Source organism: Oncorhynchus nerka, unplaced genomic scaffold (assembly GCF_034236695.1).
Source record: "Oncorhynchus nerka isolate Pitt River unplaced genomic scaffold, Oner_Uvic_2.0 unplaced_scaffold_676, whole genome shotgun sequence".
NCBI classification, from domain to species: domain Eukaryota; kingdom Metazoa; phylum Chordata; class Actinopteri; order Salmoniformes; family Salmonidae; genus Oncorhynchus; species Oncorhynchus nerka.
The window spans coordinates 328,566-354,288 of NW_027040478.1; the positions used below are offsets into that span (position 1 = coordinate 328,566).

The following is a 25,723-nucleotide window of genomic DNA, read 5'->3' on the forward strand; positions in this document are numbered from 1 at the left end:
AGACAATACCATGGGCTTGGATTGGATTGGAATAGACAATACCGTGGGGTTGGCTTGGATTGGAATAGACAATACCATGGGGTTGGATTGGAATAGACAATACCATGGGGTTGGATTGGAATAGACAATACCATGGGCTTGGATTGGATTGGAATAGACAATACCATGGGGTTGGATTGGAATAGACAATACCATGGGGTTGGATTGGATTGGAATAGACAATACCATGGGGTTGGATTGGAATAGACAATACCATGGGGTTGGATTGGAATAGACAATACCATGGGCTTGGCTTGGAATAGACAATACCATGGGGTTGGATTGGAATAGACAATACCATGGGGTTGGATTGGAATAGACAATACCATGGGGTTGGCTTGGATTGGAATAGACAATACCATGGGGTTGGATTGGAATAGACAATACCATGAGGTTGGATTGGAATAGACAATACCATGGGGTTGGCTTGGATTGGAATAGACAATACCATGGGGTTGGATTGGAATAGACAATACCATGGGCTTGGATTGGAATAGACAATACCATGGGGTTGGCTTGGATTGGAATAGACAATACCATGGGGTTGGATTGGAATAGACAATACCGTGGGGTTGGATTGGAATAGACAATACCATGGGCTTGGATTGGAATAGACAATACCATGGGGTTGGCTTGGATTGGAATAGACAATACCATGGGGTTGGATTGGAATAGACAATACCATGGGCTTGGATTGGAATAGACAATACCATGGGGTTGGCTTGGATTGGAATAGACAATACCATGGGGTTGGATTGGAATAGACAATACCGTGGGCTTGGCTTGGATTGGAATAGACAATACCATGGGGTTGGATTGGAATAGACAATACCATGGGGTTGGCTTGGATTGGAATAGACAATACCATGGGGTTGGATTGGAATAGACAATACCATGGGGTTGGATTGGAATAGACAATACCATGGGGTTGGATTGGAATAGACAATACCATGGGGTTGGCTTGGATTGGAATAGACAATACCATGGGGTTGGATTGGAATAGACAATACCATGGGCTTGGATTGGAATAGACAATACCATGGGGTTGGCTTGGATTGGAATAGACAATACCATGGGGTTGGATTGGAATAGACAATACCGTGGGGTTGGATTGGAATAGACAATACCATGGGCTTGGATTGGATTGGAATAGACAATACCGTGGGGTTGGCTTGGATTGGAATAGACAATACCATGGGGTTGGATTGGAATAGACAATACCATGGGGTTGGATTGGAATAGACAATACCATGGGGTTGGATTGGATTGGAATAGACAATACCATGGGGTTGGATTGGAATAGACAATACCATGGGGTTGGATTGGAATAGACAATACCATGGGGTTGGATTGGAATAGACAATACCATGGGGTTGGATTGGAATAGACAATACCATGGGGTTGGATTGGAATTGGAGACAAATACCATGGGGTTGGATTGGAATAGACAATACCATGGGGTTGGATTGGAATAGACAATACCATGGGGTTGGATTGGAATAGACAATACCATGGGGTTGGATTGGAATAGACAATAACATGGGCTTGGATTGGATTAGACAATACCATGGGGTTGGATTGGAAGAGACAATACCATGGGCTTGGATTGGAATAGACAATACCATGGGGTTGGATTGGAATAGACAATACCATGGGGTTGGATTGGAATAGACAATACCATGGGGTTGGATTGGAATAGACAATACCATGGGGTTGGATTGGAAGAGACAATACTGGACATATGTTGTTGGAATGATGATTCCATGGGGTTGTGTTGGTTGAATGATTCCATGTGGTGTTGGATTGGTCTGATGATTCCATATGTGGGTTGTAGGTCTGATGATTCCATACCATGTGGTTGGTCTGATGATTCCATATGTGTGTGTGTTGGAATGATTCAATGTGTGTGTGTGGTGTGTGATTGTGTAGGTCTGATGATTCCATGTGTGTGTGTGTGTGTAGGTCTGATGATTCCATATGTGTGTGTGTGTGTGTAGGTCTGATGATTCCATATGTGTGTGTGTGTGTGTAGGTCTGATGATTCCATATGTGTGTGTGTAGGTCTGATGATTCCATATGTGTGTGTGTAGGTCTGATGATTCCATATGTGTGTGTGTGTGTGTAGGTCTGATGATTCCATATGTGTGTGTGTGTGTGTGTGTGCGTGTAGGTCTGATGATTCCATATGTGTGTGTGTGTGTAGGTCTGATGATTCCATATGTGTGTGTGTGTAGGTCTGATGACTCCATATGTGTGTGTGTGTGTGTAGGTCTGATGATTCCATGTGTGTGTGTGTAGGTCTGATGATTCCATATGTGTGTGTGTGTGTGTGTAGGTCTGATGATTCCATATGTGTGTGTGTGTGTGTAGGTCTGATGATTCCATGTGTGTGTGTGTGTGTGTAGGTCTGATGATTCCATGTGTGTGTGTGTGTGTGTGTAGGTCTGATGATTCCATATGTGTGTGTGTGTGTGTGTGGTCTGATGATTCCATATGTGTGTGTGTGTGTGTAGGGCTGATGATTCCATATGTGTGTGTGTGTGTGTAGGTCTGATGATTCCATATGTGTGTGTGTAGGTCTGATGATTCCATATGTGTGTGTGTAGGTCTGATGATTCCATATGTGTGTGTGTGTGTGTGTGTGTGTGTGTGTGTGTGTGTGTAGGTCTGATGATTCCATATGTGTGTGTGTAGGTCTGATGATTCCATATGTGTGTGTGTGTGTGTGTGTGTGAGTGTGTGTGTGTGTGTGTGTGTAGGTCTGATGATTCCATATGTGTGTGTGTGTAGGGCTGATGATTCCATGTGTGTGTGTGTAGGTCTGATGATTCCATATGTGTGTGTGTGTGTGTAGGTCTGATGATTCCATGTGTGTGTGTGTGTAGGTCTGATGATTCCATATGTGTGTGTGTGTGTGTAGGTCTGATGATTCCATATGTGTGTGTGTGTGTAGGTCTGATGATTCCATGTGTGTGTGTGTGTAGGTCTGATGATTCCATGTGTGTGTGTGTGTAGGTCTGATGATTCCATATGTGTGTGTGTGTGTGTAGGTCTGATGATTCCATATGTGTGTGTGTGTGTGTAGGTCTGATGATTCCATGTGTGTGTGTGTAGGTCTGATGATTCCATATGTGTGTGTGTGTGTGTGTGTGTGTGTGTGTGTGTGTGTGTGTGTGTGTGTGTGTCTGATGACTCCATATGTGTGTGTGTGTGTGTAGGTCTGATGATTCCATATGTGTGTGTGTGTGTGTAGGTCTGATGATTCCATATGTGTGTGTGTGTGTGTGTGTGTGTGTGTGTGTGTGTGTGTGTGTGTGTGTGTGTGTGTGTGTGTGTGTGTGTGTAGGTCTGATGATTCCATGTGTGTGTGTGTGTGTGTAGGTCTGATGTTTCCATGTGTGTGTGTGTGTGTGTGTGTGTGTGTGTGTGTGTGTAGGTCTGATGATTCCATATGTGTGTGTGTGTGTGTGTGTGTGTGTGTGTGTGTGTGTGTGTGTGTGTGTGTGTGTGTGTGTGTGTGTGTGTGTAGGTCTGCGGGGGCTGATGATAGCAGTGATGATGGCGGCCCTGATGTCATCGTTGACCTCTATCTTTAACTCCTCCTCCACGCTCTTCACCATGGACATCTGGAAGAAGTACCGCGCGTACGCCTCGGAACGGGAGCTGCTATTGGTCGGCAGGTCAGTCACTCACACTGGAACAGCTGCTATTGGTCGGCAGGTCAGTCACTCATACAGGAACAGCTGCTATTGGTCGGCAGGTCAGTCACTCACACAGGAACAGCTGCTATTGGTCGGCAGGTCAGTCACTCATACAGGAACAGCTGCTATTGGTCGGCAGGTCAGTCACTCATACAGGAACAGCTGCTATTGGTCGGCAGGTCAGTCACTCACACAGGAACAGCTGCTATTGGTCGGCAGGTCAGTCACTCACACAGGAACAGCTGCTATTGGTCGGCAGGTCAGTCACTCACACAGGAACAGCTGCTACAGGTCAAACAGCTGCTATTGGTCGGCAGGTCAGTCACTCACACAGGAACAGCTGCTATTGGTCGGCAGGTCAGTCATCACTCACACAGGAACAGCTGCTATTGGTCGGCAGGTCAGTCACTCATACAGGAACAGCTGCTATTGGTCGGCAGGTCAGTCACTCACACAGGACAGGAACAGCTGCTGTTGGTCGGCAGGTCAGTCACTCACACAGGAACAGCTGCTATTGGTCGGCAGGTCAGTCACTCATACAGGAACAGCTGCTATTGGTCGGCAGGTCAGTCACTCATACAGGAACAGCTGCTATTGGTCGGCAGGTCAGTCACTCATACAGGAACAGCTGCTATTGGTCGGCAGGTCAGTCACTCACACAGGAACAGCTGCTATTGGTCGGCAGGTCAGTCACTCACACAGGAACAGCTGCTATTGGTCGGCAGGTCAGTCACTCATACAGGAACAGCTGCTATTGGTCGGCAGGTCAGTCACTCACACAGGAACAGCTGCTATTGATCGGGAACAGGGAACAGCTCAGTCACTCACACTGGAACAGCTGCTATTGGTCGGCAGGTCAGTCACTCACACAGGAACAGCTGCTATTGGTCGGCAGGTCAGTCACTCACACAGGAACAGCTGCTATTGGTCGGCAGGTCAGTCACTCACACTGGAACAGCTGCTATTGGTCGGCAGGTCAGTCACTCACACAGGAAAAGCTGTTATTGGTCGGCAGGTAAGTCACTCACGCAGGAACAGCAGGTCAGTCACTCACACAGGAACAGCTGCTATTGGTCGGCAGGTCAGTCACTCATACAGGAACAGCTGCTATTGGTCGGCAGGTCAGTCACTCACACAGGAACAGCTGCTATTGGTCGGCAGGTCAGTCACTCACACTGGAACAGCTGCTATTGGTCGGCAGGTCAGTCACTCACACAGGAAAAGCTGTTATTGTTCGGCAGGTAAGTCACTCACACTGGAACAGCTGCTATTGGTCGGCAGGTAAGTCACTCACACAAGAACAGCAGGTCAGTCACTCACACAGGAACAGCTGCTATTGGTCGGCAGGTCAGTCACTCACACAGGAACAGCTGCTATTGGTCGGCAGGTCAGTCACTCACACTGGAACAGCTGCTATTGGTCGGCAGGTCAGTCACTCACACAGGAACAGCTGCTATTGGTCGGCAGGTTAGTCACTCACACAGGAACAGCTGCTATTGGTCGGCAGGTCAGTCACTCACACTGGAACAGCTGCTATTGGTCGGCAGGTCAGTCACTCACACAGGAACAGCTGCACTCACACAGGAACAGCTGCTAGGTCAGTCAGTCACTCATACAGGAACAGCTGCTATTGGTCGGCAGGTCAGGTCAGTCACTCAGTCACAGGAACAGCTGCTATTGGTCGGCAGGTCAGTCACTCACACAGGAACAGCTGCTATTGGTCGGCAGGTCAGTCACTCACACAGGAACAGCTGCTATTGGTCGGCAGGTCAGTCACTCATACAGGAACAGCTGCTATTGGTCGGCAGGTCAGTCACTCATACAGGAACAGCTGCTATTGGTCGGCAGGTCAGTCACTCATACAGGAACAGCTGCTATTGGTCGGCAGGTCACTCACTCATACAGGAACAGCTGCTATTGGTCGGCAGGTCAGTCACTCACACAGGAACAGCTGCTATTGGTCGGCAGGTCAGTCACTCACACAGGAACAGCTGCTATTGGTCGGCAGGTCAGTCACTCACACAGGAACAGCTGTCAGGTCAGTCACTCACACTGGAACAGCTGCTATTGGTCGGCAGGTCAGTCACTCACACAGGAACAGCTGCTATTGGTCGGCAGGTCAGTCACTCACACAGGAACAGCTGCTATTGGTCGGCAGGTCAGTCACTCATACAGGAACAGCTGCTATTGGTCGGCAGGTCAGGTCACACTCATACAGGAACAGCTGCTATTGGTCGGAACAGGTCAGTCACTCACACAGGAACAGCTGCTCAGTTGGAACAGCTGCTATTGGTCGGCAGGTCAGTCACTCACACAGGAACAGCTGTTATTGGTCGGCAGGTCAGTCACTCACACTGGAACAGCTGCTATTGGTCGGCAGGTCAGTCACTCACACAGGAACAGCTGTTATTGGTCGGCAGGTAAGTCACTCACACAGGAACAGCTGCTATTGGTCGGCAGGTCAGTCACTCACACTGGAACAGCTGGAACAGCTGCTATTGCTATTGGTCGGCAGGTCAGTCACTCACACAGGAACAGCTGCTATTGGTCGGCAGGTCAGTCACTCACACAGGAACAGCTGCTATTGGTCGGCAGGTCAGTCACTCACACTGGAACAGCTGCTATTGGTCGGCAGGTCAGTCACTCACACAGGAACAGCTGCTATTGGTCGGCAGGTCAGTCACTCACAGGAACAGCTGCTATTGGTCGGCAGGTCAGGAACAGCTCACAGGTCAGTCACACAGGAACAGCTGCTATTGGTCGGCAGGTCAGTCACTCACACTGGAACAGCTCAGGTCAGTCACTCACACAGGAACAGCTGCTATTGGTCGGCAGGTAAGTCACTCACGCAGGAACAGCAGGTCAGTCACTCACACAGGAACAGCTGCTATTGGTCGGCAGGTCAGTCACTCATACAGGAACAGCTGCTATTGGTCGGCAGGTCAGTCACTCACACAGGAACAGCTGCTATTGGTCGGCAGGTCAGTCACTCACACAGGAAAAGCTGTTATTGTTCGGCAGGTAAGTCACTCACACTGGAACAGCTGCTATTGGTCGGCAGGTAAGTCACTCACACAGGAACAGCAGGTCAGTCACACTCACACAGGAACAGCTGCTATTGGTCGGCAGGTCAGTCACTCATACAGGAACAGCTGCTATTGGTCGGCAGGTCAGTCACTCATACAGGAACAGCTGCTATTGGTCGGCAGGTCAGTCACTCACACAGGAACAGCTGCTATTGGTCGGCAGGTCAGTCACTCACACAGGAACAGCTGCTATTGGTCGGCAGGTCAGTCACTCACACAGGAACAGCTGCTATTGGTCGGCAGGTCAGTCACTCACACAGGAACAGCTGCTATTGGTCGGCAGGTCAGTCACTCACACAGGAACAGCTGCTATTGGTCGGCAGGTCACTCACACAGGAACAGCTGCTATTGGTCGGCAGGTCAGTCACTCACACAGGAACAGCTGCTATTGGTCGGCAGGTCAGTCACTCACACAGGAACAGCAGGTCAGTCACTCACAGACAGGAACAGCTGCTATTGGTCGGCAGGTCAGTCACTCACACTGGAACAGCTGCTATTGGTCGGCAGGTCAGTCACTCATACAGGAACAGCTGCTATTGGTCGGCAGGTCAGTCACTCACACAGGAACAGCTGCTATTGGTCGGCAGGTCAGTCACTCACACTGGAACAGCTGCTATTGGTCGGCAGGTCAGTCACTCACACAGGAACAGCAGGTCAGTCACTCACACAGGAACAGCTGCTATTGGTCGGCAGGTCAGTCACTCATACAGGAACAGCTGTTATTGGTCGGCAGGTCAGTCACTCATACAGGAACAGCTGCTATTGGTTGGCAGGTCAGTCACTCACACAGGAACAGCTGCTATTGGTCGGCAGGTCAGTCACTCATACAGGAACAGCTGCTATTGGTCGGCAGGTCAGTCACTCACACAGGAACAGCTGCTATTGGTCGGCAGGTCAGTCACTCATACAGGAACAGCTGCTATTGGTCGGCAGGTCAGTCACTCATACTGGAACAGCTGCTATTGGTCGGCAGGTCAGTCACTCACACAGGAACAGCTGCTATTGGTCGGCAGGTCAGTCACTCACACAGGAACAGCTGCTATTGGTCGGCAGGTCAGTCACTCATACAGGAACAGCTGCTATTGGTCGGCAGGTCAGTCACTCACAGGAACAGCTGCTATTGGTCGGCAGGTCAGGAACAGCTCAGGTCAGTCACACAGGAACAGCTGCTATTGGTAAGCAGGTCAGTCACTCACACAGGAACAGCTGTTATTGGTCGGCAGGTCAGTCACTCACACTGGAACAGCTGCTATTGGTCGGCAGGTCAGTCACTCACACAGGAAAAGCTGTTATTGGTCGGCAGGTAAGTCACTCACACAGGAACAGCTGCTATTGGTCGGCAGGTCAGTCACTCACACTGGAACAGCTGCTATTGGTCGGCAGGTCAGTCACTCATACAGGAACAGCTGCTATTGGTCGGCAGGTCAGTCACTCACACAGGAACAGCTGCTATTGGTCGGCAGGTCAGTCACTCACACAGGAACAGCTGCTATTGGTCAGTCAGTCACTCACACAGGAACAGCTGCTATTGGTCGGCAGGTCAGTCACTCACACAGGAACAGCTGCTATTGGTCGGCAGGTCAGTCACTCACACTGGAACAGCTGTATTGGTCGGCAGGTCAGTCACTCACACAGGAACAGCTGCTATTGGTCGGCAGGTCAGTCACTCACACAGGAACAGCTGCTATTGGTCGGCAGGTCAGTCACTCACACAGGAACAGCTGCTATTGGTCGGCAGGTCAGTCACTCACACAGGAACAGCAGGTCGGCAGGTCAGTCACTCACACAGGAACAGCTGCTATTGGTCGGCAGGTCAGTCACTCATACAGGAACAGCTGCTATTGGTCGGCAGGTCAGTCACTCAGCTACAGGAGGTCAGTCACTCACACAGACAGTCTGCTATTGGTCGGCTGCTATTGGAACAGCTGCTATTGGTCGGCAGGTCAGTCACTCACACAGGAACAGCTGCTATTGGTCGGCAGGTCAGTCACTCACACAGGAACAGCTGCTATTGGTCGGCAGGTCAGTCACTCATACAGGAACAGCTGCTATTGGTCGGCAGGTCAGTCACTCATACTGCTATTGAACAGGAACACTCATACAGGAACAGCTGCTATTGGTCGGCAGGTCAGTCACTCACACAGGAACAGCTGCTATTGGTCGGCAGGTCACTCACTCATACAGGAACAGCTGCTATTGGTCGGCAGGTCAGTCACTCATACAGGAACAGCTGCTATTGGTCGGCAGGTCAGTCACTCACACAGGAACAGCTGCTATTGGTAAGGTCAGGTCAGTCACTCACACAGGAACAGCTGTTATTGGTCGGCAGGTCAGTCACTCACACTGGAACAGCTGCTATTGGTCGGCAGGTCAGTCACTCACACAGGAAAAGCTGTTATTGGTCGGAACAGCTGCTATTGGTCGGCAGGTAAGTCACTCACACAGGAACAGCTGCTATTGGTCGGCAGGTCAGTCACTCACACTGGAACAGCTGCTATTGGTCGGCAGGTCAGTCACTCACACAGGAACAGCTGCTATTGGTCGGCAGGTCAGTCACTCACACAGGAACAGCTGCTATTGGTCGGCAGGTCAGTCACTCACACAGGAACAGCTGCTATTGGTCGGCAGGTCAGTCACTCACACAGGAACAGCTGCTATTGGTCGGCAGGTCAGTCACTCACACAGGAACAGCTGCTATTGGTCGGCAGGTCAGTCACTCACACAGGAACAGCTGCTATTGGTCGGCAGGTCAGTCACTCACACAGGAACAGCTGCTATTGGTCGGCAGGTTAGTCACTCACACAGGAACAGCTGCTATTGGTCGGCAGGTCAGTCACTCACACAGGAACAGCTGCTATTGGTCGGCAGGTCAGTCACTCACACAGGAACAGCTGCTATTGGTCGGCAGGTAAGTCACTCACACAGGAACAGCAGGTCAGTCACTCACACAGGAACAGCTGCTATTGGTCGGCAGGTCAGTCACTCACACAGGAACAGCTGCTATTGGTCGGCAGGTCAGTCACTCACACAGGAACAGCAGGTCAGTCACTCACAGCAGCTGCTATTGGTCGGCAGGTCAGTCACTCACACTGGAACAGCTGCTATTGGTCGGCAGGTCAGTCACTCACACAGGAACAGCTGCTATTGGTCGGCAGGTTAGTCACTCACACAGGAACAGCTGCTATTGGTCGGCAGGTCAGTCACTCACACTGGAACAGCTGCTATTGGTCGGCAGGTCAGTCACTCACACAGGAACAGCAGGTCAGTCACTCACACAGGAACAGCTGCTATTGGTCGGCAGGTCAGTCACTCATACAGGAACAGCTGCTATTGGTTGGCAGGTCACTCACTCATACAGGAACAGCTGCTATTGGTTGGCAGGTCAGTCACTCACACAGGAACAGCTGCTATTGGTCGGCAGGTCACTCACTCATACAGGAACAGCTGCTATTGGTCGGCAGGTCAGTCACTCACACAGGAACAGCTGCTATTGGTCGGCAGGTCAGTCACTCATACAGGAACAGCTGCTATTGGTCGGCAGGTCAGTCACTCACACTGGAACAGCTGCTATTGGTCGGCAGGTCAGTCACTCATACAGGAACAGCTGCTATTGGTCGGCAGGTCAGTCACTCATACAGGAACAGCTGCTATTGGTCGGCAGGTCACTCACTCATACAGGAACAGCTGCTATTGGTCGGCAGGTCAGTCACTCATACAGGAACAGCTGCTATTGGTCGGCAGGTCAGTCACTCACACAGGAACAGCTGCTATTGGTCAGGTCACTCACTCACACAGGAACAGCTGCTATTGGTCGGCAGGTCAGTCACTCACACTGGAACAGCTGCTATTGGTCACACTGGAACAGGTCAGTCACTCACACAGGAAAAGCTGTTATTGGTCGGCAGGTAAGTCACTCACACAGGAACAGCTGCTATTGGTCGGCAGGTCAGTCACTCACACTGGAACAGCTGCTATTGGTCAGCAGGTCAGTCACTCATACAGGAACAGCTGCTATTGGTCGGCAGGTCAGTCACTCATACAGGAACAGCTGCTATTGGTCGGCAGGTCAGTCACTCATACAGGAACAGCTGCTATTGGTCGGCAGGTCAGTCACTCACACAGGAACAGCTGCTATTGGTCGGCAGGTCAGTCACTCACACAGGAACAGCTGCTATTGGTCGGCAGGTCAGTCACTCACACTGGAACAGCTGCTATTGGTCGGCAGGTCAGTCACTCACACAGGAACAGCTGCTATTGGTCGGCAGGTCAGTCACTCACACAGGAACAGCTGCTATTGGTCGGCAGGTCAGTCACTCACACTGGAACAGCTGCTATTGGTCGGCAGGTCAGTCACTCACACAGGAACAGCTGCTAGGTCAGGTCACTCACACAGGAACAGCTGCTATTGGTCGGCAGGTCAGTCACTCACACAGGAACAGCTGTTATTGGTCGTTAGGTCAGTCACTCATACAGAGACAGCTGCTATTGGTTGGCAGGTCAGTCACTCACACAGGAACAGCTGCTATTGGTCGGCAGGTCAGTCACTCACACAGGAACAGCTGCTATTGGTCGGCAGGTCAGTCACTCACAGGAACAGCTGCTATTGGTCGGCAGGTCAGTCACTCACACTGGAACAGCTGCTATTGGTCGGCAGGTCAGTCACTCATACAGGAACAGCTGCTATTGGTCGGCAGGTCAGTCACTCACACAGGAACAGCTGCTATTGGTCGGCAGGTCACTCACTCAGTCACAGGAACAGCTGCTATTGGTCGGCAGGTCAGGAACAGCTGCTATTGGTCGGCAGGTCAGTCACTCACACAGGAACAGCTGCTATTGGTCGGCAGGTCAGTCACTCACACAGGAACAGCTGCTATTGGTCGGCAGGTCAGTCACTCACACTGGAACAGCTGCTATTGGTCGGCAGGTCAGTCACTCACACAGGAACAGCTGTTATTGGTCGGCAGGTCAGTCACTCACACAGGAACAGCTGCTATTGGTCGGCAGGTCAGTCACTCACACAGGAACAGCTGCTATTGGTCGGCAGGTCAGTCACTCACACAGGAACAGCTGCTATTGGTCGGCAGGTCAGTCACTCACACAGGAACAGCTGCTATTGGTCGGCAGGTCAGTCACTCACACAGGAACAGCTGCTATTGGTCGGCAGGTCAGTCACTCACACAGGAACAGCTGCTATTGGTCGGCAGGTCAGTCACTCACACAGGAACAGCTGCTATTGGTCGGCAGGTCAGTCACTCACACAGGAACAGCTGCTATTGGTCGGCAGGTCAGTCACTCACACAGGAACAGCTGCTATTGGTCGGCAGGTCAGTCACTCACACAGGAACAGCTGCTATTGGTCGGCAGGTCAGTCACTCACACAGGAACAGCTGCTATTGGTCGGCAGGTCAGTCACTCACACAGGAACAGCTGCTATTGGTCGGCAGGTCAGTCACTCACAGGAAGCAGCAGGTCAGTCACTCACACAGGAACAGCTGCTATTGGTCGGCAGGTCAGTCACTCACACAGGAACAGCTGCTATTGGTCGGCAGGTCAGTCACTCACACTGGAACAGCTGCTATTGGTCGGCAGGTCAGTCACTCACACAGGAAAAGCTGTTATTGTTCGGCAGGTAAGTCACTCACACTGGAACAGCTGCTATTGGTCGGCAGGTAAGTCACTCACACAGGAACAGCAGGTCAGTCACTCACACAGGAACAGCTGCTATTGGTCGGCAGGTCAGTCACTCATACAGGAACAGCTGTTATTGGTCGGCAGGTCAGTCACTCATACAGGAACAGCTGCTATTGGTCGGCAGGTCAGTCACTCACACAGGAACAGCTGCTATTGGTCGGCAGGTCAGTCACTCACACAGGAACAGCTGCTATTGGTCGGCAGGTCAGTCACTCACACAGGAACAGCTGCTATTGGTCGGCAGGTCAGTCACTCACACAGGAACAGCTGCTATTGGTCGGCAGGTCAGTCACTCACACAGGAACAGCTGCTATTGGTCGGCAGGTCAGTCACTCACACAGGAACAGCTGCTATTGGTCGGCAGGTCAGTCACTCACACAGGAACAGCTGCTAGGTCAGGTCACACTCACACAGGAACAGCTGCTATTGGTCGGCAGGTCAGTCACTCATACAGGAACAGCTGTTATTGGTCGGCAGGTCAGTCACTCATACAGAACAGCTGCTATTGGTCGGCAGGTCAGTCACTCACACAGGAACAGCTGCTATTGGTCGGCAGGTCAGTCACTCACACAGGAACAGCTGCTATTGGTCGGCAGGTCAGTCACTCATACAGGAACAGCTGCTATTGGTCAGGTCAGTCAGGTCAGTCACTCATACTGGAACAGCTGCTATTGGTCGGCAGGTCAGTCACTCATACAGGAACAGCTGCTATTGGTCGGCAGGTCAGTCACTCATACAGGAACAGCTGCTATTGGTCGGCAGGTCACTCACTCATACAGGAACAGCTGCTATTGGTCAGGTCACTCACTCATACAGGAACAGCTGCTATTGGTCGGCAGGTCAGTCACTCATACAGGAACAGCTGCTATTGGTCGGCAGGTCAGTCACTCACACAGGAACAGCTGCTATTGGTAAGCAGGTCAGTCACTCACACAGGAACAGCTGTTATTGGTCGGCAGGTCAGTCACTCACACTGGAACAGCTGCTATTGGTCGGCAGGTCAGTCACTCACACAGGAAAAGCTGTTATTGGTCGGCAGGTAAGTCACTCACACAGGAACAGCTGCTATTGGTCGGCAGGTCAGTCACTCACACTGGAACAGCTGCTATTGGTCGGCAGGTCAGTCACTCACACAGGAACAGCTGCTATTGGTCGGCAGGTCAGTCACTCACACAGGAACAGCTGCTATTGGTCGGCAGGTCAGTCACTCATACAGGAACAGCTGCTATTGGTCGGCAGGTCAGTCACTCACACAGGAACAGCTGCTATTGGTCGGCAGGTCAGTCACTCACACTGGAACAGCTGCTATTGGTCGGCAGGTCAGTCACTCATACAGGAACAGCTGCTATTGGTCGGCAGGTCAGTCACTCACACAGGAACAGCTGCTATTGGTCGGCAGGTCAGTCACTCACACAGGAACAGCTGCTATTGGTCGGCAGGTCAGTCACTCACACTGGAACAGCTGCTATTGGTCGGCAGGTCAGTCACTCACACAGGAAAAGCTGTTATTGTTCGGCAGGTAAGTCACTCACACTGGAACAGCTGCTATTGGTCGGCAGGTCAGTCACTCACACAGGAACAGCTGCTATTGGTCGGCAGGTTAGTCACTCACACAGGAACAGCTGCTATTGGTCGGCAGGTCAGTCACTCACACAGGAACAGCTGCTATTGGTAAGCAGGTCAGTCACTCACACAGGAACAGCTGTTATTGGTCGGCAGGTCAGTCACTCACACTGGAACAGCTGCTATTGGTCGGCAGGTAAGTCACTCACACAGGAACAGCTGCTAGGTCAGGTCAGTCACTCACACAGGAACAGCTGCTATTGGTCGGCAGGTCAGTCACTCATACAGGAACAGCTGTTATTGGTCGGCAGGTCAGTCACTCATACAGGAACAGCTGCTATTGGTCGGCAGGTCAGTCACTCACACAGGAACAGCTGCTATTGGTCGGCAGGTCAGTCACTCACACAGGAACAGCTGCTATTGGTCGGCAGGTCAGTCACTCACACAGGAACAGCTGGAACAGCTGCAGCTGCTATTGGGAACGGCAGGTCAGTCACTCACACAGGAACAGCTGCTATTGGTCGGCAGGTTAGTCACTCACACAGGAACAGCTGCTATTGGTCGGCAGGTCAGTCACTCACACTGGAACAGCTGCTATTGGTCGGCAGGTCAGTCACTCACACAGGAACAGCAGGTCAGTCACTCACACAGGAACAGCTGCTATTGGTCGGCAGGTCAGTCACTCACACTGGAACAGCTGCTATTGGTCGGCAGGTCAGTCACTCACACAGGAACAGCTGCTATTGGTCGGCAGGTTAGTCACTCACACAGGAACAGCTGCTATTGGTCGGCAGGTCAGTCACTCACACTGGAACAGCTGCTATTGGTCGGCAGGTCAGTCACTCACACAGGAACAGCAGGTCAGTCAGGTCACACAGGAACAGCTGCTATTGGTCGGCAGGTCAGTCACTCATACAGGAACAGCTGTTATTGGTCGGCAGGTCAGTCACTCATACAGAGACAGCTGCTATTGGTTGGCAGGTCAGTCACTCACACAGGAACAGCTGCTATTGGTCGGCAGGTCACTCACTCATACAGGAACAGCTGCTATTGGTCGGCAGGTCAGTCACTCACACAGGAACAGCTGCTATTGGTCGGCAGGTCAGTCACTCATACAGGAACAGCTGCTATTGGTCGGCAGGTCAGTCACTCATACTGGAACAGCTGCTATTGGTCGGCAGGTCAGTCACTCATACAGGAACAGCTGCTATTGGTCAGGCAGGTCAGTCACTCATACAGGAACAGCTGCTATTGGTCGGCAGGTCACTCACTCATACAGGAACAGCTGCTATTGGTGGTCAGGTCACTCACTCATACAGGAACAGCTGCTATTGGTCGGCAGGTCAGTCACTCACACAGGAACAGCTGCTATTGGTAAGCAGGTCAGTCACTCACAGGAACAGCTGTTATTGGTCGGCAGGTCAGTCACTCACACTGGGAACAGCTGCTATTGGTCGGCAGGTCAGTCACTCACACAGGAAAAGCTGTTATTGGTCGGCAGGTAAGTCACTCACACAGGAACAGCTGCTATTGGTCGGCAGGTCAGTCACTCACACTGGAACAGCTGCTATTGGTCGGCAGGTCAGTCACTCATACAGGAACAGCTGCTATTGGTCGGCAGGTCAGTCACTCACACAGGAACAGCTGCTATTGGTCGGCAGGTCAGTCACTCACACAGGAACAGCTGCTATTGGTCGGCAGGTCAGTCACTCACACAGGAACAGCTGCTATTTGGTCGGAACAGGTCAGTCAGTCACACACTGGAACAGCTGCTATTGGTCGGCAGGTCAGTCACTCACACAGGAACAGCTGCTATTGGTCGGCAGGTCAGTCACTCATACAGGAACAGCTGCTATTGGTCGGCAGGTCAGTCACTCACACAGGAACAGCTGCTATTGGTCGGCAGGTCAGTCACTCACACTGGAACAGCTGCTATTGGTCGGCAGGTCAGTCACTCACACAGGAAAAGCTGTTATTGGTCGGCAGGTAAGTCACTCACGCAGGAACAGCAGGTCAGTCACTCACACAGGAACAGCTGCTATTGGTCGGGAACAGGTCAGTCACTCATACAGGAACAGCTGCTATTGGTCGGCAGGTCAGTCACTCACACAGGAACAGCTGCTATTGGTCGGCAGGTCAGTCACTCACACTGGAACAGCTGCTATTGGTCGGCAGGTCAGTCACTCACACAGGAAAAGCTGTTATTGTTCGGCAGGTAAGTCACTCACACTGGAACAGCTGCTATTGGTCGGCAGGTAAGTCACTCACACAAGAACAGCAGGTCAGTCACTCACACAGGAACAGCTGCTATTGGTCGGCAGGTCAGTCACTCATACAGGAACAGCTGTTATTGGTCGGCAGGTCAGTCACTCATACAGGAACAGCTGCTATTGGTCGGCAGGTCAGTCACTCACACAGGAACAGCTGCTATTGGTCGGCAGGTCAGTCACTCACACAGGAACAGCTACTATAGGTCGGCAGGTCAGTCACTCACACTGGAACAGCTGCTATTGGTCGGCAGGTCAGTCACTCACACAGGAACAGCTGCTATTGGTCGGCAGGTTAGTCACTCACACAGGAACAGCTGCTATTGGTCGGCAGGTCAGTCACTCACACTGGAACAGCTGCTATTGGTCGGCAGGTCAGTCACTCACACAGGAACAGCAGGTCAGTCACTCACACAGGAACAGCTGCTATTGGTCGGCAGGTCAGTCACTCATACAGGAACAGCTGTTATTGGTCGTTAGGTCAGTCACTCATACAGAGACAGCTGCTATTGGTTGGCAGGTCAGTCACTCACACAGGAACAGCTGCTATTGGTCGGCAGGTCACTCACTCATACAGGAACAGCTGCTATAGGTCGGCAGGTCAGTCACTCACACAGGAACAGCTGCTATTGGTCGGCAGGTCAGTCACTCACTCACACAGGAACAGCTGCTATTGGTCGGCAGGTCAGTCACTCACACAGGAACAGCTGCTGTTGGTCGGCAGGTAAGTCACTCACACAGGAACAGCTGTTATTGGTCGGCAGGTCACTCACTCACACAGGAACAGCTGTTATTGGTCGGCAGGTCACTCACTCACACAGGAACAGCTGCTATTGGTCGGCAGGTCACTCACTCACACAGGAACAGCTGCTATTGGTTCTATTCTTAGAGATGATGTCATTGTATACGGCTCCTAAATCTCCACTGTGTGTGTGTGTGTGTGTGTGTGTGTTTGTGTGTGTGTGTGTGTGTGTGTGTGTGTGTGTGTGTGTGTGTGTGTGTGGGTGTGTGTAGGATAGTAACAGTGATTCTGGTGGTGATAAGCGTGGTGTGGATTCCAATCCTGCAGTCGGCCAATAGCGGACAGCTCTACGTTTACATCCAATCAGTGACCAGTTACCTGGCTCCACCCGTTACCGCTGTCTTCTCATTGGCTATCTTCTGGACCAGAACCAACGAGCAGGTAACACACACTTTAGTCCAAAAGGAAGGACAGTCAAGAATCCCTTTTCTTTTGGGTTAGCAGGAAACAAACCCATGACTCTTGGTGTTGCAAGCACAGTGGTCTGAGCCACATAGGACATGTAACAGAGTATAGTTAGTCATATAATTAGGGTTATATACTGGTGTAATCAGAGGGTTCTATAGTATAGTTAGTCATATAATTAGGGTTATATACTATAGTATAGTTAGTCATATAATTAGGGTTATATACTGGTGTGGTCAGAGGGTTCTATAGTATAGTTAGTCATATAATTAGGGTTATATACTGGTGTGGTCAGAGGGTTCTATAGTTAGTCATATAATTAGGGTTATATACTGGTGTGATCAGAGGGTTCTATAGTTAGTCATATAATTAGGGTTATATACTGGTGTGATCAGAGGGTTGTATAGTATAGTTAGTCATATAATTAGGGTTATATACTGGTGTGATCAGAGGGTTGTATAGTATAGTTAGTCATATAATTAGGGTTATATACTGGTGTGATCAGAGGGTTGTATAGTATAGTTAGTCATATAATTAGGGTTATATACTGGTGTAATCAGAGGGTTCTATAGTATAGTTAGTCATATAATTAGGGTTATATACTATAGTATAGTTAGTCATATAATTAGGGTTATATACTGGTGTGATCAGAGGGTTCTATAGTTAGTCATATAATTAGGGTTATATACTGGTGTGATCAGAGGGTTCTATAGTTAGTCATATAATTAGGGTTATATACTGGTGTGATCAGAGGGTTCTATAGTTAGTCATATAATTAGGGTTATATACTGGTGTGATCAGAGGGTTCTATAGTTAGTCATATAATTAGGGTTATATACTGGTGTGATCAGAGGGTTCTATAGTTAGTCATATAATTAGGGTTATATACTGGTGTGATCAGAGGGTTCTATAGTTAGTCATATAATTAGGGTTATATACTGGTGTGATCAGAGGGTTCTATAGTATAGGGTTCTATAGTATAGTTAGTCATATAATTAGGGTTATATACTATAGTATAGTTAGTCATATAATTAGGGTTATATACTATAGTATAGTTAGTCATATAATTAGGGTTATATACTATAGTATAGTTAGTCATATAATTAGGGTTATATACTGGTGTGGTCAGAGGGTTCTATAGTATAGTTAGTCATATAATTAGGGTTATATACTGGTGTGATCAGAGGGTTGTATAGTATAGTTAGTCATATAATTAGGGTTATATACTGGTGTGATCAGAGGGTTGTATAGTTAGTCATATAATTAGGGTTATATACTGGTGTGATCAGAGGGTTCTATAGTTAGTCATATAATTAGGGTTATATACTGGTGTAATCAGAGGGTTCTATAGTATAGTTAGTCATATAATTAGGGTTATATACTGGTGTGATCAGAGGGTTCTATAGTTAGTCATATAATTAGGGTTATATACTGGTGTGATCAGAGGGTTCTATAGTATAGTTAGTCATATAATTAGGGTTATATACTGGTGTGATCAGAGGGTTCTATAGTATAGTTAGTCATATAATTAGGGTTATATACTATAGTATAGTTAGTCATATAATTAGGGTTATATACTGGTGTGATCAGAGGGTTCTATAGTTAGTCATATAATTAGGGTTATATACTGGTGTGATCAGAGGGTTCTATAGTATAGTTAGTCATATAATTAGGGTTATATACTGGTGTGATCAGATGGTTCTATAGTTAGTAATATAATTAGGGTTATATACTATAGTATAGTTTGTCATATAATTAGGGTTATATACTGGTGTGATCAGAGGGTTCTATAGTATAGTTAGTCATATAATTAGGGTTATATACTGGTGTGATCAGAGGGTTCTATAGTATAGTTAGTCATATAATTAGGGTTATATACTGGTGTGATCAGAGGGTTCTATAGTTAGTCATATAATTAGGGTTATATACTGGTGTGATCAGAGGGTTCTATAGTTAGTCATATAATTAGGGTTATATACTATAGTATAGTTAGTCATATAATTAGGGTTATATACTGGTGTGATCAGAGGGTTCTATAGTTAGTCATATAATTAGGGTTATATACTGGTGTGATCAGAGGGTTCTATAGTATAGTTAGTCATATAATTAGGGTTATATACTGGTGTGATCAGAGGGTTCTATAGTATAGTTAGTCATATAATTAGGGTTATATACTGGTGTGATCAGAGGGTTCTATAGTATAGTTAGTCATATAATTAGGGTTATATACTGGTGTGATCAGATGGTTCTATAGTTAGTCATATAGTTAGGGTTATATACTGGTGTGATCAGAGGGTTCTATAGTTAGTTAGTCATATAATTAGGGTTATATACTGGTGTGATCAGATGGTTCTATAGTTAGTCATATAATTAGGGTTATATACTGGTGTGATCAGAGGGTTCTATAGTATAGTTAGTCATATAATTAGGGTTATATACTGGTGTGATCAGAGGGTTCTATAGTATAGTTAGTCATATAATTAGGGTTATATACTGGTGTGATCAGAGGGTTCTATAGTTAGTCATATAATTAGGGTTATATACTGGTGTGATCAGAGGGTTCTATAGTATAGTTAGTCATATAATTAGGGTTATATACTATAGTATAGTTAGTCATATAATTAGGGTTATATACTATAGTATAGTTAGTCATATAATTAGGGTTATATACTGGTGTGATCAGAGGGTTCTATAGTATAGTTAGTCATATAATTAGGGTTATATACTGGTGTGATCAGATGGTTCTATAGTATAGTTAGTCATATAATTAGGGTTATATACTGGTGTGATCAGAGGGTTATTACTGGTGTGACAGAGGGTTCTATAGTTAGTCATATAATTAGGGTTATATACTGGTGTGATCAGAGGGTTCTATAGTTAGTCATATAATTAGGGTTATATACTGGTGTGATCAGATGGTTCTATAGTTAGTCATATAATTAGGGTTATATAGTGGTGTGATCAGATGGTTTATAGTATAGTTAGTCATATAATTAAGGTTATATATTGGTGTGATCAGAGGGTTCTATAGTTAGTCATATAATTAGGGTTATATACTGGTGTGATCAGAGGGTTCTATAGTTAGTAATATAATTAGGGTTATATACTGGTGTGATCAGAGGGTTCTATAGTTAGTCATATAATTAGGGTTATATACTGGTGTGATCAGAGGGTTCTATAGTTAGTCATATAATTAGGTTATATACTATAATTAGGGTGTTCAGAGGGTTCTATAGTTAGTCATATAATTAGGGTTATATACTGGTGTGATCAGAGGGTTGTATAGTTAGTCATATAATTAGGGTTATATACTGGTGTGATCAGAGGGTTGTATAGTATAGTTAGTCATATAATTAGGGTTATATACTGGTGTGATCAGAGGGTTCTATAGTTAGTCATATAATTAGGGTTATATACTGGTGTGATCAGAGGGTTCTATAGTTAGTCATATAATTAGGGTTATATACTGGTGTGATCAGAGGGTTCTATAGTATAGTTAGTCATATAATTAGGGTTATATACTGGTGTGATCAGAGGGTTCTATAGTTAGTCATATAATTAGGGTTATATACTGGTGTGATCAGCTGGTTGTATAGTTAGTCATATAATTAGGGTTATATACTGTTGTGATCAGATGGTTCTATAGTTAGTCATATAATTAGGGTTATATACTGGTGTGATCAGAGGGTTCTAAAGTTAGTCATATAATTGGGGTTATATACTGGTGTGATCAGAGGGTTCTATAGTTAGTAATATAATTAGGGTTATATACTGGTGTGATCAGAGGGTTCTATAGTTAGTCATATAATTAGGGTTATATACTATAGTATAGTTAGTCATATAATTAGGGTTATATACTGGTGTGATCAGAGGGTTCTATAGTTAGTCATATAATTAGGGTTATATACTGGTGTGATCAGAGGGTTCTATAGTATAGTTAGTCATATAATTAGGGTTATATACTGGTGTGATCAGAGGGTTCTATAGTTAGTCATATAATTAGGGTTATATACTGGTGTGATCAGAGGGTTCTATAGTTAGTCATATAATTAGGGTTATATACTGGTGTGATCAGAGGGTTGTATAGTTAGTCATATAATTAGGGTTATATACTGGTGTGGTCAGAGGGTTGTATAGTATAGTTAGTCATATAGTTAGGGTTATATACTGGTGTGATCAGAGGGTTCTATAGTATAGTTAGTTATATAATTAGGGTTATATACTGGTGTGGTCAGAGGGTTGTATAGTATAGTTAGTCATATAGTTAGGGTTATATACTGGTGTGATCAGAGGGTTTATAGTATAGTTAGTCATATAATTAGGGTTATATACTGGTGTGATCAGAGGGTTGTATAGTTAGTAATATAATTAGGGTTATATACTGGTGTGATCAGAGGGTTTATAGTATAGTTAGTCATATAATTAGGGTTATATACTGGTGTGATCAGAGGGTTCTATAGTATAGTTAGTCATATAATTAGGGTTAAATACTGGTGTGATCAGAGGGTTCTATAGTTAGTCATATAATTAGGGTTATATACTGGTGTGATCAGAGGGTTCTAAAGTTAGTCATATAATTGGGGTTATATACTGGTGTGATCAGAGGGTTCTATAGTATAGTTAGTCATATTATTAGGGTTATATACTGGTGTGATCAGAGGGTTCTATAGTATAGTTAGTCATATAATTAGGGTTATATACTGGTGTGATCAGTGGGTTGTATAGTTAGTCATATAATTAGGGTTATATACTGGTGTGATCAGAGGGTTGTATAGTTAGTAATATAATTAGGGTTATATACTGGTGTGATCAGAGGGTTTATAGTATAGTTAGTCATATAATTAGGGTTATATACTGTTGTGATCAGATGGTTCTATAGTTAGTCATATAATTAGGGTTATATACTGGTGTGATCAGTGGGTTCTATAGTTAGTCATATAATTAGGGTTATATACTGGTGTGATCAGTGGGTTCTATAGTTAGTCATATAATTAGGGTTATATACTGGTGTGATCAGAGGGTTTATAGTATAGTTAGTCATATAATTAGGGTTATATACTGGTGTGATCAGAGGGTTGTATAGTTAGTCATATAATTAGGGTTATATACTGGTGTGATCAGAGGGTTCTAAAGTTAGTCATATAATTGGGGTTATATACTGGTGTGATCAGAGGGTTCTATAGTATAGTTAGTCATATTATTAGGGTTATATACTGGTGTGATCAGAGGGTTATACTGGTGTGATCAGAGGGTTCTATAGTATAGTTAGTCATATAATTAGGGTTATATACTGGTGTGATCAGTGGGTTGTATAGTATAGTTAGTCATATAATTAGGGTTATATACTGGTGTGATCAGAGGGTTCTAAAGTTAGTCATATAATTGGGGTTATATACTGGTGTGATCAGAGGGTTCTATAGTATAGTTAGTCATATAATTAGGGTTATATACTGGTGTGATCAGAGGGTTCTATAGTATAGTTAGTCATATTATTAGGGTTATATACTGGTGTGATCAGAGGGTTCTATAGTATAGTTAGTCATATAATTAGGGTTATATACTGGTGTGATCAGAGGGTTCTATAGTTAGTCATATAATTAGGGTTATATACTGGTGTGATCAGAGGGTTCTAAAGTTAGTCATATAATTAGGGTTATATACTGGTGTGATCAGAGGGTTCTATAGTATAGTTAGTCATATAATTAGGGTTATATACTGGTGTGATCAGAGGGTTCTATAGTATAGTTAGTCATATAATTAGGGTTATATACTGGTGTGATCAGAGGGTTCTATAGTTAGTCATATAATTAGGGTTATATACTGGTGTGATCAGAGGGTTGTATAGTATAGTTAGTCATATAGTTAGGGTTATATACTGGTGTGATCAGAGGGTTTATAGTATAGTTAGTCATATAATTAGGGTTATATACTGGTGTGGTCAGAGGGTTCTATAGTATAGTTAGTCATATAATTAGGGTTATATACTGGTGTGATCAGAGGGTTCTATAGTTAGTCATATAATTAGGGTTATATACTGGTGTGATCAGAGGGTTCTATAGTTAGTCATATAATTAGTTATATACTGGTTATATACTGTGATCAGAGGGTTCTATAGTTCGTCATATAATTAGGGTTATATACTGGTGTGATCAGAGTTTGTATAGGGTTATATACTGTTAGTCATATAATTAGGGTTATATACTGGTGTGATCAGAGGGTTGTATAGTTAGTCATATAATTAGGGTTATATACTGGTGTGATCAGAGGGTTGTATAGTATAGTTAGTCATATAATTAGGGTTATATACTGGTGTGATCAGAGGGTTCTATAGTTAGTCATATAATTAGGGTTATATACTGGTGTGATCAGAGGGTTCTATAGTTAATCATATAATTAGGGTTATATACTGGTGTGATCAGAGGGTTCTATAGTTAGTCATATAATTAGGGTTATATACTGGTGTGATCAGATGGCTCTATAGTTAGTCATATAATTAGGGTTATATACTGGTGTGATCAGAGGGTTCTATAGTTAGTCATATAATTAGGGTTATATACTGGTGTGATCAGAGGGTTCTATAGTTAGTCATATAATTAGGGTTATATACTGGTGTGATCAGAGGGTTCTATAGTATAGTTAGTCATATAGTTAGGGTTATATACTGGTGTGATCAGAGGGTTCTATAGTTAGTCATATAGTTAGGGTTATATACTGGTGTGATCAGAGGGTTTATAGTATAGTTAGTCATATAATTAGGGTTATATACTGGTGTGGTCAGAGGGTTCTATAGTATAGTTAGTTATATAATTAGGGTTATATACTGGTGTGGTCAGAGGGTTGTATAGTTAGTCATATAATTAGGGTTATATACTGGTGTGATCAGAGGGTTCTATAGTTAGTCATATAATTAGGGTTATATACTGGTGTGATCAGAGGGTTCTATAGTCTAGTTAGTATATAGTTAGGGTTATATACTGGTGTGATCAGAGGGTTCTATAGTTAGTCATATAATTAGGGTTATATACTGGTGTGATCAGATGGTTTATAGTATAGTTAGTCATATAATTAGGGTTATATACTGGTGTGATCAGAGGGTTCTATAGTATAGTTAGTTATATAATTAGGGTTATATACTGGTGTGATCAGAGGGTTCTATAGTTATCATATAATTATTATATATTAGGGGTTCTATAGTTATATATAATGTGATACAGAGAGGTTTATAGTATAGTTAGTCATATAATTAGGGTTATATACTGGTGTGATTAGGGTTAGAGGGTTCTATAGTTAGTTAGTCATATAATTAGGGTTATATACTGGTGTGATCAGATGGTTCTATAGTTAGTCATATAATTAGGGTTATATACTGGTGTGATCAGAGGGTTCTATAGTTAGTCATATAATTAGGGTTATATACTGGTGTGATCAGAGGTTCTATAGTTAGTCATATAATTAGGGTTATATACTGGTGTGATCAGAGGGTTCTATAGTTAGTCATATAATTAGGGTTATATACTGGTGTGATCAGAGGGTTCTGGAGTTAGTCATATAATTAGGGTTATATACTGGTGTGATCAGAGGGTTCTATAGTTAGTCATATAATTAGGGTTATATACTGGTGTGATCAGAGGGTTCTATAGTTAGTTAGTCATATAATTAGGGTTATATACTGGTGTGATCAGAGGGTTCTATAGTTAGTCTATAGTTAGTACTATAGTATAGTTAGTATAGTTAGGGTTATATACTGGTGATCAGAGGTTCTATAGTATAGTTAGTCATATAATTAGGGTTATATACTGGTGTGATCAGAGGGTTCTATAGTATAGTCATATAATTAGGGTTATATACTGGTGTGATCAGAGGGTTCTATAGTTAGTCATATAATTAGGGTTATATACTGGTGTGATCAGAGGGTTTATAGTATAGTTAGTCATATAATTAGGGTTATATACTGGTGTGATCAGAGGGTTCTATAGTATAGTTAGTCATATAATTAGGTGTTATATACTGGTGTGATCAGACTGGTTAGTTCTATAGTTAGTCATATAATTAGGTTATATACTGGTGTGATCAGAGGGTTCTATAGTTAGTTAGTCATATAATTAGGTGTTATATACTGGTGTGATCAGACTGGGTTTATAGTTAGTATATAATTAGGGTTATATACTG

At 45.5% G+C, this 25,723-nt stretch overlaps 1 protein-coding gene across 1 annotated transcript in view; it reads left to right on the top strand.

Annotated features, from left to right (window-relative positions):
* Nucleotides 1–25,723, top strand: part of LOC135571237 (sodium/mannose cotransporter SLC5A10-like) — a 37,615-nt gene that overhangs the window by 1,746 nt on the left and 10,146 nt on the right. The window contains exons 3-4 of the mRNA XM_065017021.1: nt 3,569–3,719; nt 17,362–17,530. Coding sequence (XP_064873093.1) covers nt 3,569–3,719; nt 17,362–17,530 — 320 coding nt within the window. The remainder of the gene's footprint in view (nt 1–3,568; nt 3,720–17,361; nt 17,531–25,723) is intronic.